The sequence below is a fragment of the Eimeria acervulina genome, genomic scaffold (assembly GCF_000499425.1).
Source record: "Eimeria acervulina Houghton genomic scaffold, Eah_scaff275, whole genome shotgun sequence".
Taxonomy (NCBI): domain Eukaryota; phylum Apicomplexa; class Conoidasida; order Eucoccidiorida; family Eimeriidae; genus Eimeria; species Eimeria acervulina.
In genome coordinates, this window is record NW_013548043.1 from 26,630 (window position 1) to 40,579 (window position 13,950).

Sequence of the window (13,950 nt, forward strand, 5' to 3'; positions counted from 1 at the left end):
TCAGCAGCAACAGCTGGTGCTATCGGCAGTGAAGCTGACGATACACTGCATGGGGGCATCCTACGAAATTTTTTTTTGTTTTTAATATTTTTCCATTTATTTAAAGGTAGTTTGCAGAAAAAGAAGAAAAGTCAACGAAGATATATAGGAGAAACAACAGCAAGGGCCGCCAGGCGCAGCAGATTGTTTTCGGGTGTACGTGCTGTGTGACAGACCGTTGGCGAAGGTGTGGGTTCAAATAAGCGGAAAGTTGAAATAAATTCCTCTAAATTTTGAATTCTTTATTCAATTAAATTTACACAGTATATAGGCAGCTTGTGACAGGCCTGAGAATCTGTCGTTCTCCTTTGTAGCTAGATGATGCAGCGCCTGTCTCGTTTGATGTTTTTTCAATTTCTTCGTGGGTTAAGGCTGGCTGCAGAAGGCTAAAAAATGAATATTCAACAGTTGTTTATAGTTATGTTCCTGAAGAGCATCGAAGTAGTGTCTGTAGATCCCCGTTTACTGAGTGTTTCCTGGTGGGGTTGTGCTGCCGTTGTTGCTGTTGCTGTGCAGCAGCGGCTGCAATGAGACAGCAAAAAATATATTAAAAGAATTTCTCTTTTGCGTCCTTCTGTCCTCTCTATAGTTCAAATTTGTCCCTCTGTGCTCCATTTAGGCGCCTGGTGTTCCCTTTTCATTGTTTTTCCTCTTGTAATGAATTATATTGATTATATTTCTCCTTACAATATTATGCTATATTATGTTATATTCCATCATATTATATAATGTTATGCTGTATTACATTGTTATGTTATGTTACATTATATTATTTTATTTGATATTATATTGCTGTATTTCATTATTATATTACAATGCACAGTATTGTGTTATTTCACTGACTGCCCCTGTCTACGATCGAGGACTCGTAGCACTCCACTATATCTGTCCCCACAGTAAAAAGAGTAATATACTTGTCATAGAAAAGGTTTCGAATGGTGAATTAAATTTTTTTCGATTTATTTCAGTCGCTTTCCACTGTGGTGTATGGGTGACGTTCGTTTGGGGTGTATAGGCAGCTCTTGATCGCGGCATTTCATTCGCGTGTTACTTTTGTTTCTTTGCTTTCCTCTTTTTTTGAAAATTAAGGAGTTTCTACTGGCGTTCTAATATTAATATGGCTTCATTTTACCCCTTAATCGCGACATCTTGCCTCTTCTTCCTACTACCTTTCGCACATTCTCTGCAGCGTTTCCGCTTTTCTGAGAGCCGTGCACGATTGGATCGTGACAAAGTAGGACTTAACAAGCGTAGATTAATATAAACAGTATTTATAAACAAACAGAATAACAATACAACGTTGCGATCATTAGACCCCTCCGCCTTACCCTATCATCAATATACACCTCGGTAGGTATTGGCTAACTCGTCATTAGATTGCAGAGGAAAAATAAAATCTTGAATGAGGGAGATATATCATTCGTTTTAGATGAAGGAAAACTGCCCGACGGGCCGGAGACGGATATGTCGATGTTCTTGCAACAAGAAAGAAACAGGCAGCGAGAAGTTGAAGATTCAATGCACAAGAAACGTGAATTTTTTCAATCTTTGATGGGAGACGTAAGAACAATTAAGCGAAGAAAAACAAACAAAAGAAAAATAAATCGTATATACTTGCCTAGTCCATTCATAAATTGAACAACTCCTTCCCTTTTTAAAAGGCATTTGAAATTATTTTTATGTTCTCATCTTCAGCAACAACAAGAAGTTGAATTTCTCACAGATTTGGAGCAAACCCTCGGAGAAAGGCCGTCGTCATCAGAATATGAATAATACCAATTTGTACGAGTTCATCATACTGCTTTGAGCTCAATGCTCAGACAAACTGACTCATTTAGATCGTTTTCAGGAGGCAAATATATCTCTTTTATTCACAAGTCCGTTTAAAAAGAGATATTAAAGACAGAAAACCACTCAACTGCATTTTCTTGCAGACAGACAGAATATCTGAACAAACAAACGACTTGAAGGGAACCTGCATAACCAGTGGCAGGTGTAGCTCGGGAGCAACTGCCGCCATTGGGACTGTAATTATCTATTTGAATAAAGTTATTTATTTGCTTTTAAATATTTATTTGCGAAATAAATGAAGAAGATCGTCTAGTTTCCTTCTTTTTTGAATGATTGCAGGCGACAGCTCAGCTGCACGACGCCGCCTTCGGAGGTTGGTGGCGCTTCGTTCAGAAACGAGGAGGAAAGAATGCAATGAATGAAGAATATTTTCATTTAATTCATCTTTTGAAATGCAATTCAAAAGGATATACACCAGCAAACAAGGCAAGGCCTGAGCAACCATCCATCACCGGTCCTCTGCGCACCTGCACACAGCAGCCAGCGCATGCGTCTCCTGGGGGCCCCCCTGTGCGTAGTTATTTTCAATCAAAAACTTCAGTTAAATGATTTCTTTGTGTTTTATTTGAAGGAACTAAACAGGTTTCGTTGTGTATAGACAGGGGCGGTTTCCACGTCGTACTTCGTCTTTGCGTCGGCTCTTGCAATAGACACATATGAATAGGAATGAAGGCCCTTTTCTTCTATCTCTTTTCCCCCTCCTGCGGAAACAAGTCTAGTTTAAAGTTTTCAATATAAAACTTTAAAGAATTTTTCTTTTAATCATTGGTTTTCTCTTTAAGGTCTCAGCAAAACAGCCATACGCCCTCTCCCCCTCCCTCGTGCATCATCGAGGTCACTCAGGGGCCCCTGGGGGCCCGGCCCCTCTGTTTAGTATTTTCAAGACAAAGAAGAAAATATTCAGTTGCAGTTTATTCTTTCTTCTTTTCTCTTCTTAGCAGCAGTCCATAGGGAGGAGAGAAAGGTTTTGGGGCTCTACTTTCTGCATCCTCCCCTCGTGCTGCTTGCTGCAGTGGGCGTCTTCTATCGTTGTTTTCTTTCCTTTAAAACGTCTCTGCCATTTATTTCACTAAAGGTACAGCCGAGACATCGCAACACACGCCTCAAGGCGAACTGAGCCGCAGCAGCAAACCCTTTTACTCCCCTGGAGACCCAACTCCTCGCTACTTGCTGCTGCAGCGCTCTGCGGCTTGCTGCTGCAGCTGCAGATTTCCTCTTTTTCTAGCGGCTCGCCCTTGGCAGAGCCCTGTCTGCCTCTATTCTGGTGTACGTACAATCGAGAAGAACAGATAACCGCAGGTTCAGCTCTCGATGCTGCAACAGGTTAATTCACAGGGGGGGCCTGAAGGGGGCCCCCCGTCTTCCCTGCAGCGCGGTGAGGCAGCTGAAACAAATCAAGGGGCAGGGCCCCCTCCTTCTTATCTCCAGCAGCAGCAGCAGCAGCAGGAGGCCCCTCTATCTGCCCTTGAGCAGCAGCAGGGCCTCTCTCCTACAGACAGGTCCCATGACAGCACCGGTTTCTCGCCTGCTGCTGCAACGGGGGCAGAAGCAGCAGAAGCAGCAGCAGCAGCAACATCAGTTGCAGCGGCAGTGGACGCCACAGCAGCAGCTTCCGATGCAGCAAAATATCCTACAGGTGCAGCGCAAGCTGCCCCTCATTCCCCTGCAGGCTTCAAGGGGCTGCTGCACTCTGTGATGCAGCAGGTGGCTCCCACGAAGCAGCAAACGCATGCAGAAAGAGAAGAAAACCCTCTCAACAGCAGTTACCCCTTTGGAGTTACAGCAGAACAACTCACAGGTCTGCATGCACCCTCTAGCGAGGCAGCAGCCGTCCACTAGCGCGAACTCCCCAGCAGTATCAGCTGCTGCTGCTGCTGCTGCTGCCGCAGCGGCTGACACTACTGCTGCTGCTGCTGCTGCTGCAGCAGTAGCTGGTTGTTTGCTTGTTTGGTTGCCGCAGTGGCTGCGCCGTGCTGCAGCTGTCTGTGCTGCTGCGGTTGGGGCACCCGTTTCTGCTGCAGGAGCTGCAGTAGGCAAGCAGCAAAAATGCAGCAGTGTTTGCGTTGTGTTTGTCTATAGAGCTGGTAAATTTATATCTCTCCCGCACGCACCACGAAGAATTAGATTTGCTGCAGAAGATGGGGGGTACAGCAGCACTGGCAAGCGCGCTGCAAACAGACCTGCGGCTGGGTCTCTGCGTCTCAGAGGGGCCCCCTGAGGGGGCCCTTCAAGCAGCAGCAGCACCAGCAGCAGCAGCAGCAGCAGAAGCTCCAGCAACAGCAACAGCAGCAGCAGCAGGGAAGCACCGCCTCAGCAACGCAGGGGAGGGGGGCCCCCTTCAGGGGCCCCCTCACCCCGGAGGTTTCGATGAAGTGCAAGCAGCTCTCATGGCTGCTCGACGACAGGCATTTGGAGAGAATGTGCTGCCCCAGAGGCCCCCAACGCGTACACATCAAACCCTAAACCCTAAACCCTAAACCCTAAACCCTTGTTACGTACGGAAGAAACAACGAAGAAAAACAAACCGCAGCTGCCTCGGCAGCAGTGAAACTGCCTGCTGTTGTTGTTGCTGCTATTGTTGTTGTTGTTGTTGCTGCTGCTGCTGCTGCTTTGTCTATGATGGTAATTATTAGCTGCTGGAGATAATACCCTAAGTGCAGAATAATTTTGTTGTTTTCTTCGTTGAGGGTTGCGTGCGTGCTTCGTGTCTTCATTATATCTGAATAACCCCCCAAATGCAGCAACAGCAGGAACATCAGCAACAGCAACAGCAGCAACAGCAGCACCAACAGCAGCAGCAGCAGCAGCAGCAACAGCAGCAACAGCAACAGCAGCAGCGGCAGCAGCAACAATAGCAGGAACAGCAGAATAGTCGTGTTGCGTTTTGTTTCAAGTTGCTTACTTTTTATTTTTTTGCGTTCCTTCTTCAGCCTTCTGGCGTCACTGCTGGGACGCAGCTTCTGATTTTACTTTGCGAATATTAATGGTGGCTGGACTCGTGATGATTGTATTAGGAGTGACGGTGAGGCAAACAGCTTCTAAATTGAGCTGTGTGTACACCCCAAACAATCCGGTGCTGCTGCTGCTACTTATTACTTCCTCGTTTGCTGCTGCCTTGCCCTTGGTAATAGTGATGCTGCTGCTGCTCCTGTGTCTACTGCTGCTGCATCTGCTGCTGCTCATGATCTCTTGTGCTTTGTCTGGTTGTTTACTACCGAGGCAGACGCTGCTGCTGCAGCTGCTGCTGCTGCTGCCGAGTGTGCATGCTGCATCGTATTTCTGCTTGCCCTTACTACCACTTCTACTACTCCTCCCATTACTACTACTACTACTACTGTTGCTGCTGCTGCTGCTGCTGATGATGATGAATGCGTATTTATTTGTATTTATGATTGCTGCTGCTGCAGATGGGGGAAAACCCTAAAGTGGAGTGGGTGGAGGGGTTTGCAATTTGGGTGGCGGTTCTCGTCGTCGTCTCCGTCACCGCCCTGAACGACTGGGCAAAAGAAAAACAATTTCGCAAACTCGCGGCACTTAGAGGCAAACCCTAAACCCTAAACCCTAAACCCTAAACCCTAAGTTATCAAGAGAAACAATTCCGCAAACTCGCAACACTTCCAGGCAAACAATAACCCTAAACCCCAAACCCTAAACCCTAAACGCGAAACCTTGCAGGAAAACAGTTCCTCAAACTAGAGGCACTTAGAGGAAAACATAAACCCTAAACCCTAAACACTAAAACCCTAAACATTAAACCCGTGGTGAAACCTACGCCGCAAATTCACTTCAGTTCAATTTATTTTCACTTTCACTCATTTCAAGTCAATTTATTTTATTTAACATCTTAATTAAATTCATTTTACTTAAATTAAATTCATTTTACTTCGATTAATCTCAATTTAGTTCAACTGCATTTAATTCAATTTTATTCAATTCAATTCAATTCTCCTGAATTCAATTCAATTCAGTTGAATTTATTGCAATTAAATACCTAATTAATTAAATTAAATTAAATTAACAATTGAATTTAAATTAATTTAGAATAATTTACACCAAATCCACACATTTAATTCAGTTTATTCATTTTTTTATACATTTCAATTCAATTAATTTCATTCATTTCAATGCAGTATATTCAATTTATTTTAATTAACTTCGTTGAATTTAATTTTAATTTAATTAATTTCAGTTGAATGACCAGATTTGCTTCATTTTTCAATTTATTCAATTTAATTTCACTTCACTGTTTATCAACAAATTGAAATCAATTCAATTAAATAGAATTCAATTTTTAATTCATTTCAGTTAAGTAGAGTTAAATTATTATGGTGAAATAAACTTTGCTAGATTATCTTCTTTCTTTTTTTCTCCTGATTGTAGACGAGAAGAAATAAATTCAACTAAATCAAATTCAGTTATAATGAAATGCACTCTGATAGACTATTTTCTTTCTTTTTTCTTTCTCTTTAATTGTAGATGAGAAGAAATAAATTCAACTAAATAGAATTCAATAATTATAATGCAATAAACGTTGCTAGATTATATTCTTTCTTCCTTGTTTTCTTTTTAATTGTAGATGAGAAGAAGTTGATTTAATTGAATAAAATAATTATAATGAAATAAACTTTGCTAGACTATCTTCTTTCTTTTTTCTTTCTTTTTAATCGTAGATGAGAAGAAGTGCCGCGTTGTACGAGGAGGCTGCGAATTAGAGTTATTAACATCTTCTTTGTTGGTTGGCGATTTACTTCGTGTTGAAGTTGGAGATGAAATTCCTGCAGATCTTCTTCTTGTTCAAGGAGTATCTTTAAAGACAGATGAAAGCGGAATGACAGGCGAAAACAAACAAATTCAAAAAAAAACAGAAGCCGAATGCTTGCAGCAAATACAACGCATGCAAGCAAAAAAAATAGACGCAATGCAACACCAACAGCAGCAACAACAGCAGCAGCAGCAGCAGCAGCAACAGGTGGGTTTCGGAAGCACCCCAATGCATCACTTGATTGATTCTCCTATCTTAGTAGGAGGCAGCACAGTTCTTGCTGGAGGCGGCTCCGCTTTAGTTATCGCTGTGGGGCCCCACAGTCAACAAGGACAAATGTATCAAACCCTTACAGCTGTAGGCGCTCAGCCGACGCCCCTGCAAAGTAAACCCTAAACCCTAAACCCTAAACCATAAAACCTGAACCCTAAACCCTAAAACCTTTATCCCTAAACCCTAATCCCCATACAAACCCTCACTGCTGTCGGGGAGTAGCCAACGCCCTTGCAGAGTAAACCCAAAATAAATAAGAAATAACAATCGCTAAACCCTAAAGCCTAAGCCCTAAGTCCTGAACGCTAAACCCTAAACCCTCAAGCCGCGCATGCGCCGCAGATAAACTTAACGCCCTTGCGCGAGACATTGGGAGAATTGGTTTTATTGCAGCCTGCGTCACCTTCTGCGTCCTTGTGGTTCAGTCCGCAGCCCCTAAACCCTAAACCCCACACCCTAAACCCTAAACCTTAGGATGAAAAAGGGTGTATGAATAGATTTGGCGTTCTTTGCGTTGTTTGGAGCCTTCCGCGCTTGTGTTTGTGGTTTTTTGTGGTTTCTCACTCTCTAGGGTTTAGGAGTTAGGGTTTAGGGTTTAGGGTTTAGGGTTTGCGGGTTCAGGTTCTGGGTGCTGTACGGGCTGTCTGCCCCAGAGGATCGCCCCTCTGCAGCTAACGCCAGCAAAGAACATCTTGAATTCTTCGTTACTGCAATTACAATTGTTGTTGTTGCTGTGCCTGAGGGTTTGCCGCTAGCAGTTACGATTTCTCTTGCATACTCCGTAGGCAGGATGCTCGTAAGACACCCCAAACCACAAACCCTAAACCCTAAACCCTAAACCCTAAACCCTAAATTCTGAGCGCCGGAAGGGTAACAGCAGAACCCTCTCCAGCCGGCTCATCACACACCACCATAAACCCTAAACCCTAAACCCTAGAGCAGTGAAGGAGAACAGCTTCCCTCTGCAGGGTATATTCGATATACACCGCATGTCAAACCCTAAACACTGGGGTTTAAATAGGAAACCAAACACCAATACCCTAAACCCTAAACCCTGAATAGAAGGCGCCTCCACATCCTCGCGCATAAATATTAATGCAGGGGCTTTGCTCTTGATGGCGGGTTGCTGCAGCTACTGGCTTGATTGTTTAGGGTTTGAGTTGGGGTTTAGGGTTTAGGGTTTAGGGTTTAGGGTTTAGGGTTTGTGTTTTTGTCTAGGGGTTGCTGTTTTGTATGTTCGGCCGACGTATTACTTGGCGTTCAAATTGCTGTATCCTGCTTGTGCTACCGCTTAGCAATTAAACCCTAGGGTTTAGGGTTTAGGGTTTAGGGTTTGCATGCAGAAAGACAAGAACTACGTACGGCGTTTGGCTGCATGCGAAACGATGGGGGGAGCCAACGAAATTTGCAGCGATAAGACGGGGACTCTAACGAAAAATAAAATGCAGGTTGAATCACTATGGAGAGGAGGCTTCTCAGATCCTTTCTCTTCTCTGCTGCTGCAGCAGCAGCTGCAGCAGCAGCAGCAGCAGCAGCAGGAAGCAGCAACAGGAGGAGCAGCAGCTGCTGCTGCTCCCGTCCTGGAGGAGAGACACCTTGAAACTTTTTTGCAGTCTCTTGCAGCAACAGCAAACAAAGGAGACGCCAACTGGGATGCAATCCTCCAGCGTGCTGCTGCTGCTCCTGCTGCTGCTGCTGCTGCAGCAGCAGCAGCAGCAGGAGAAGCAAGCCCACAGGACAAACAACGCGACACGATTCACAGCTGCACTGGACCCGTACAAGCAGCAGCAGCAGCAGCAAAAGAAGCAGGAAGCAAGGAGACAGCAATGCAAGAGGTGCTTTTAAAAGGAGGAATAACAGAAAGAGAGTGGTCTAGCGTAAGACGCATTTTTAGGTGTATGTACACCTCATTGCTGCTTAATGAAGGTTTTCTTCTGTCTCCTTTTGCTTCTATTTTCTCTGTCTCCTTTTCTTTGTCTCTTTCTTCTGCCGTACTTTTAAATACGATGCTTCTACTTATTGAGTTTCTCTTCTTTGCTTCTGTTTTTTATTTGATTGTTTTCTTTGTTCATATCTCTCTGTCTCTGTTTCTGTCTCTATCTCTATCTCCATCTATCTATCTATCTATCTATCTATCTATCTATCTATCTATATATCTATCTATCTACCTATCTATCTATATCTCTCTTATCTCTTTTTCTCTGTCTCCACTGACATTTGTTTGTTTGTTTGTTTGTCTCTGTTCTTTTTATATTTTCTTTGTGTTTGCTGCTCTGCATCTTCTTCTTACTCTCTCCTTTTATTTTTATTTTCTTCTTCTCCCTGTTGATGATGTAATTATATTTATTTGTTTATTTGTACTTACGTATCTTTTTCTGTCTTTATCTGTCTTTTCTTTTTATTGTTTTGTTTGCTGCAGCTTTTGGCTTCCTCTGTTATATTAAACAGCACCGGCAGCATCGGGGTAGATGCATGCGATGAGCCCTTATCTAGAGGAGAAGCAACAAGGTCTTTGCGGAGTAGCTGCTGCTGCTGGACCCCTGGTGCTGCTGCTGCTGCTCCTGCTCCTGCTGCTGCTGCGGATGGAGCAGCAGCAGCAGCAGCAGCAGCAGCAGCAGGAGCAGCAGCAGATGAAGGGCCGCATCATGTGGGGAGCCCTACAGAATGTGCTCTCTTAGAGTTTGTTTCCTTCTTAGGTTATTCTGCAGAAGAATTAAGGAGGCAGCAATTGCTGCTATATGGCGACGTAAGCTGTAGCTGCCTATACACCTCAACCAAGTACTTCTTTAGTGCTGCTGCTCCCTCCTTCAAAGCTGTCTGTACACTGCAAGATAACGATAAAAACAGAGACAAATAACAAATGTCTTCTTTGCTAGCCGGCTGTCTCCTCCAGGCTCTCCTTTCATTACTTTTTGTTATTTTCTTTTCTTATTTTCTTCTGTCTCCTTTGTTATTTTCTTCTGTCTCTTCTTTCTTCATTTATTTTGTTTCTTTTTATTGTTTGTTTGTCTATCTTTTGTTTTATTTTTTACTGTTTGTGCGTCTCAGCCTGTCTTTAGAGAACCCTTTACCAGCGATCGTAAATTTATGACTACTGTTATCTCGCTGCAGCAGCAGCAGCAGCAGCAGCAACCGCTGCTGCTGCAGCTGCCCCTGCCTCAACCAGGAGAAGCAGCAACAAAGGAGAGAAGAAGAAGAGGAAGCCGCAGCAGCAGACGCAGCAGCTGCAGCAGCACTGACAGCCGCCGCTGCAGCACAGCCAGCAACAGCAATCGTCTTCTCGCTGCAGTTGAGCCCCCAGCAGCAGCAGCAGCAGCAGCAGGAACAGCAACAGCAGCAGCAGCAGCAGCAGCAGCAGGGGAAGACAATGAAGTGGGGGCTTACAGAGTGTTTGTGAAGGGAGCAGCAGAGAAGGTTTTACGTCTTTGCTCCCACCTTGTCGTTCCTGCTTCTCTAGCAGCAGCTATGCCCAGCAGCAGCAGCAGCAGCAGCAGCAGCAACAGCAGCAGCAGCAGCAGCAGCAGCAGCGAGAACCTGTCTGCTGATTTGTGTGTGGTGCCTCTGACTGAGGAGCTAACAACAGCAATAGAACGAAGGGTAATAGAGTATATGGCTGGAGAATGTCTGCGTACAGTCTGTGTAGCATTTAAAGATATAACTGCAACAAGAAAAGAAATAAATGAAGACCAAGAAGACTCCGCCTCCCCCTTCTCCCGCTTAGAAACGAAGCTCACCTGCCTTGCCATCTTTGGAATCAGGTCAGGTATTAGGGTTTAGGGTTTAGGGTTTAGGGTTTAGGGTTTAGGGTTTAGAGTTTAGGGTTTAGGGTTTAGGGTTTAGGGTTTAGGGTTGGCAAGAACTCCCCAACGCCCACGCCCGAGCAGCCTGCAAATCAGCAACCGTCTACCGTCTAGGGTGTACGGTCTTCGGTCTAGGGTATAGGGTATAGGGTTTAGGGTTTAGGGTTTAGGGTTTAGGGTTTGTGGTTTGCAGGGATCCAGTGCGTGAGGAAGTGCCGGCAGCAGTGCGGGCATGTCAAGCTGCAGGTATTCGCGTGCGTATGGTGACGGGAGACAATCTGGAGACAGCGAAGCAAATAGCTATTAAGTGCAACATCTTTCATCCGGAGGAAGGTAGGGGTTTAGGGTTTAGGGTTTAGGGTTTAGGGTTTAGGGTTTTAGAGGGGGTTAGGGTTTAGTTCAGCGATGGTTGGCGATGGTTTGGGGTCTTCAGGGTTTTGCTTTGTTTAGGAATTAGGGTTTAGGGATCGTTATGATTTGGGGGAAGGGCATATTTAGGGTTTATTAGGGTTTAGGGTTTAGGGTTTAGGGTTTAGACGGAGGAGCACAGCATTATCAACTGGGTTTCGTATGTTATTTAGGGTTTAGGGGTTGTTAGATTTTGTATGTATTTAGGGTTTAGGGTTTCTCTCTGCGAAAGGTTGAGGGTATACTACCACTCAAACGCTAGAACTTAAACTTTAGGGTTTAGGGTTTAGGGTTTAGGGTTTGCGGTGTGTGTGCAGATGGGTTGGCTCTGACTGGAGCGGAGTTCAGCCGTTTAGTTGGGGGGGTAGTTTGTAGCATTTGTCTAACTAGGGTTTGTGACTGCCCAGTAGGCGATGCTTCAGGAGATAAAGAAGGAAGAAGAATACGCAAAGATGTTGTTAAAGACATCGAAGCATTTAAACAAATTGCGCCTAGGCACGAACACACACACACACTCCTAGGGTTTAGGGTTTAGGGTTTAGGGTTTATTGTTTAGGGTTTATGGTTTAGCGTTTATTGTTTAGGGTTTAGGGATTAGGATCTAGTGTTTAGTGTTTAGTGTATAGGGTGTAGGGTCTAGGGTTGATGGTTTTTGGTTTCTGGTTTCTGGTTTAGGGTTTAGGGTTTAGGGTTTAGGGTTTGCAGGTTGGAGGTGTTAGCCCGATCTCAGCCAATGGATAAGTTTGCGCTTGTTGTGGGGTTACAACAACTGGGTTTAGTTGTTGCGGTTACGGGCGACGGGGCAAACGATGCTCCAGCTCTGAAGACAGCAGACGTAGGCTTTGCTATGGGCATTACCGGTAAACCCTAAACCCTAAACCCTAAACCCTACGGGGAGCACAGCCACACACGCAAGCGGCGAAAGGAAGGGGTTTAGGCTATATGCAGGGTCCTCATAGTTGAGGGTTTAGGGTTTAAGGATAGTGAGGGTTTAGGGAGGTTCTTGGCACGGTATAGTTGTCTGTCTTTGTTAGGGTTTAGGGTTTTGGGGTGTTAAGGGGTTAGAGGTTAGAATTTAGGGTTTACACCTGTTTCTTATTTAGGGTTTAGGGTTTAGGGCTTAGGGTTGTTCGTATTCAGGGTGTGGGGATGTTGGATGTTGCTGTTTAGGGTTTAAGAAAGTTTCTTCTTTGGGGTGTAGTTGTGTTTATTGTGCGGGGTTGTGTCTGAGGGTTTAGGGTTTAGGGTTTAGGGTTTATTTAGGGTTTAAGGTTTATTTAGGGATTAAGGTTTATTCAGGGTTTAGTGTGAAGTGTTTATTTACGGTATAGTATAAACTTAGGATTTAGGGTTTACGGCGTATCTAGGGTTTAGGGCTTAGGGTTTAGGGTTTAGGGTTTAGGGTTTAGGGTTTGTGTGAGCAGGGAAGGAGGTAGCGAAGCAAGCAGCAGACATCGTATTGCTCGCGACGATAACTTTGAGAGTATTGTCTCTGCTGTTAAGTGGGGTCGCAGCATTTATACAAATATACAAAAATTCTTAGAGTTTCAGCTAACTGTTAATGTTGTTGCAGTTATTACCTCCTTCATATGCGGTGAGCGAGGGTTTAGGGTTTAGGGTTTAGGGTTTAGGGTGTACGGGGATAAGGGTGGGCATTCTCTTTAGGGGTTTTCTTATGCCTCTTTAATACACCTATAATAATGCTTACATACTACATTTCGTATATTTATTTGTATATGTTTATATTTATATTTATATATATATATATATATGCGGTTCTTCTGTGTTCATTTGCTGCAGCTGCAACATTAAGAGAAAGCCCTTTAAGTGCTGTTCAAATGCTTTGGGTCAATCTTATCATGGACTCCCTCGCCTCCTTAGCTTTGGCTACTGAACCCCCTTCTGACAGCCTCCTTCACCGCAAACCCCACACGAAAAATGAATATCTCGTCACGAAGGCAAACCCTAAACCCTAAACCCTAAACCCTAAATAACCCTAAACTCTAAACCCTAAATAACCCTAAATAACCCTAAATAACCCTAAATAACCCTAAATAACCCTAAATAACCCTAAGTAACCCTAAATAATCCTGAATAACTCTAAACCCTAAACCCTGCATAACCCTAAATATGCCTACGTAGATTTAAACAAAAACCCTAAACCCTAAATTACACCCCTTCAACGAACAACAGCAAACCATCAAAACCACAAGCCGCGGAAACCAGCAGATAGAGGGTCTATGGGAGTATTTTGAGGGTTTAGGGTTTAGGGTTTAGGGTTCTTCGGTTTAGGCTTAAGAAGTAGTGCCGAGAGTTAAGAGTTTAAGGCTTAGGAAATAGGAAAAAGTATCTAGGGTTTAGGGTTTAGGGTTTAGGGTTTGTTGTTCAGAAGATGTGTCGGAACATCTTGGGCCAGGCTGCCTACCAGTTGACTGTTTTGTTTGTTTTAATTTTTGCTGGAGATAAATTTGTTCCGGAGTTAAAGTGGGAGCATGTCTCTAGAGAGACCCGCAACTCCTTCCCTGGCTTCTGCGAATTCAGCGGTATAAACCCTAAACCCTAAACCCTAAACCCTAAACTCTAAACCCTAAAGATGAGTGCCGGGATGAACACGGCGAAGCTGCGCATTGCAGCAGAAGAAAACACCCATGCAGATCCATATGTAGACTGCCCCATGGTGAACGGGTTTAGGGCTTAGGGTTTAGGGTTTAGGGTTTAGGGTTTAGGGTTTAGGGTTTAGGGTTTGTGGACAGACTGCGACAGCCCATCTCCTCATTTGCTGCGCTCTGGGCGTCGTTTCTTCCCCTTTACCTCCGA

The 13,950-nt window shown here is 44.3% G+C and overlaps 2 protein-coding genes across 2 annotated transcripts; both read left to right on the forward strand.

Moving 5' to 3' along the window:
* Nucleotides 1-3,201: 3,201 nt before the first annotated feature.
* EAH_00030110 (hypothetical protein, conserved) lies at nucleotides 3,202-4,745 on the forward strand (the record flags this gene model as incomplete). Its single annotated transcript, XM_013392538.1, has 3 exons — nucleotides 3,202-3,688; nucleotides 3,970-4,310; nucleotides 4,632-4,745. The coding sequence occupies 3 exons, from the start codon at nucleotides 3,202-3,204 to the stop codon at nucleotides 4,743-4,745; spliced, it is 942 nt and encodes a 313-aa protein (XP_013247992.1).
* Nucleotides 4,746-6,808: 2,063 nt separating this feature from the next.
* EAH_00030120 (hypothetical protein, conserved) lies at nucleotides 6,809-13,950 on the forward strand (the record flags this gene model as incomplete). Its single annotated transcript, XM_013392539.1, has 13 exons — nucleotides 6,809-7,037; nucleotides 7,319-7,349; nucleotides 7,547-7,721; nucleotides 8,269-8,802; nucleotides 9,345-9,671; nucleotides 9,974-10,683; nucleotides 10,919-11,058; nucleotides 11,451-11,655; nucleotides 11,839-11,993; nucleotides 12,192-12,200; nucleotides 12,558-12,616; nucleotides 13,523-13,676; nucleotides 13,887-13,950. Coding segments are annotated over 13 exons (2,792 nt in total), but the record flags the coding sequence as incomplete, so codon positions are not given.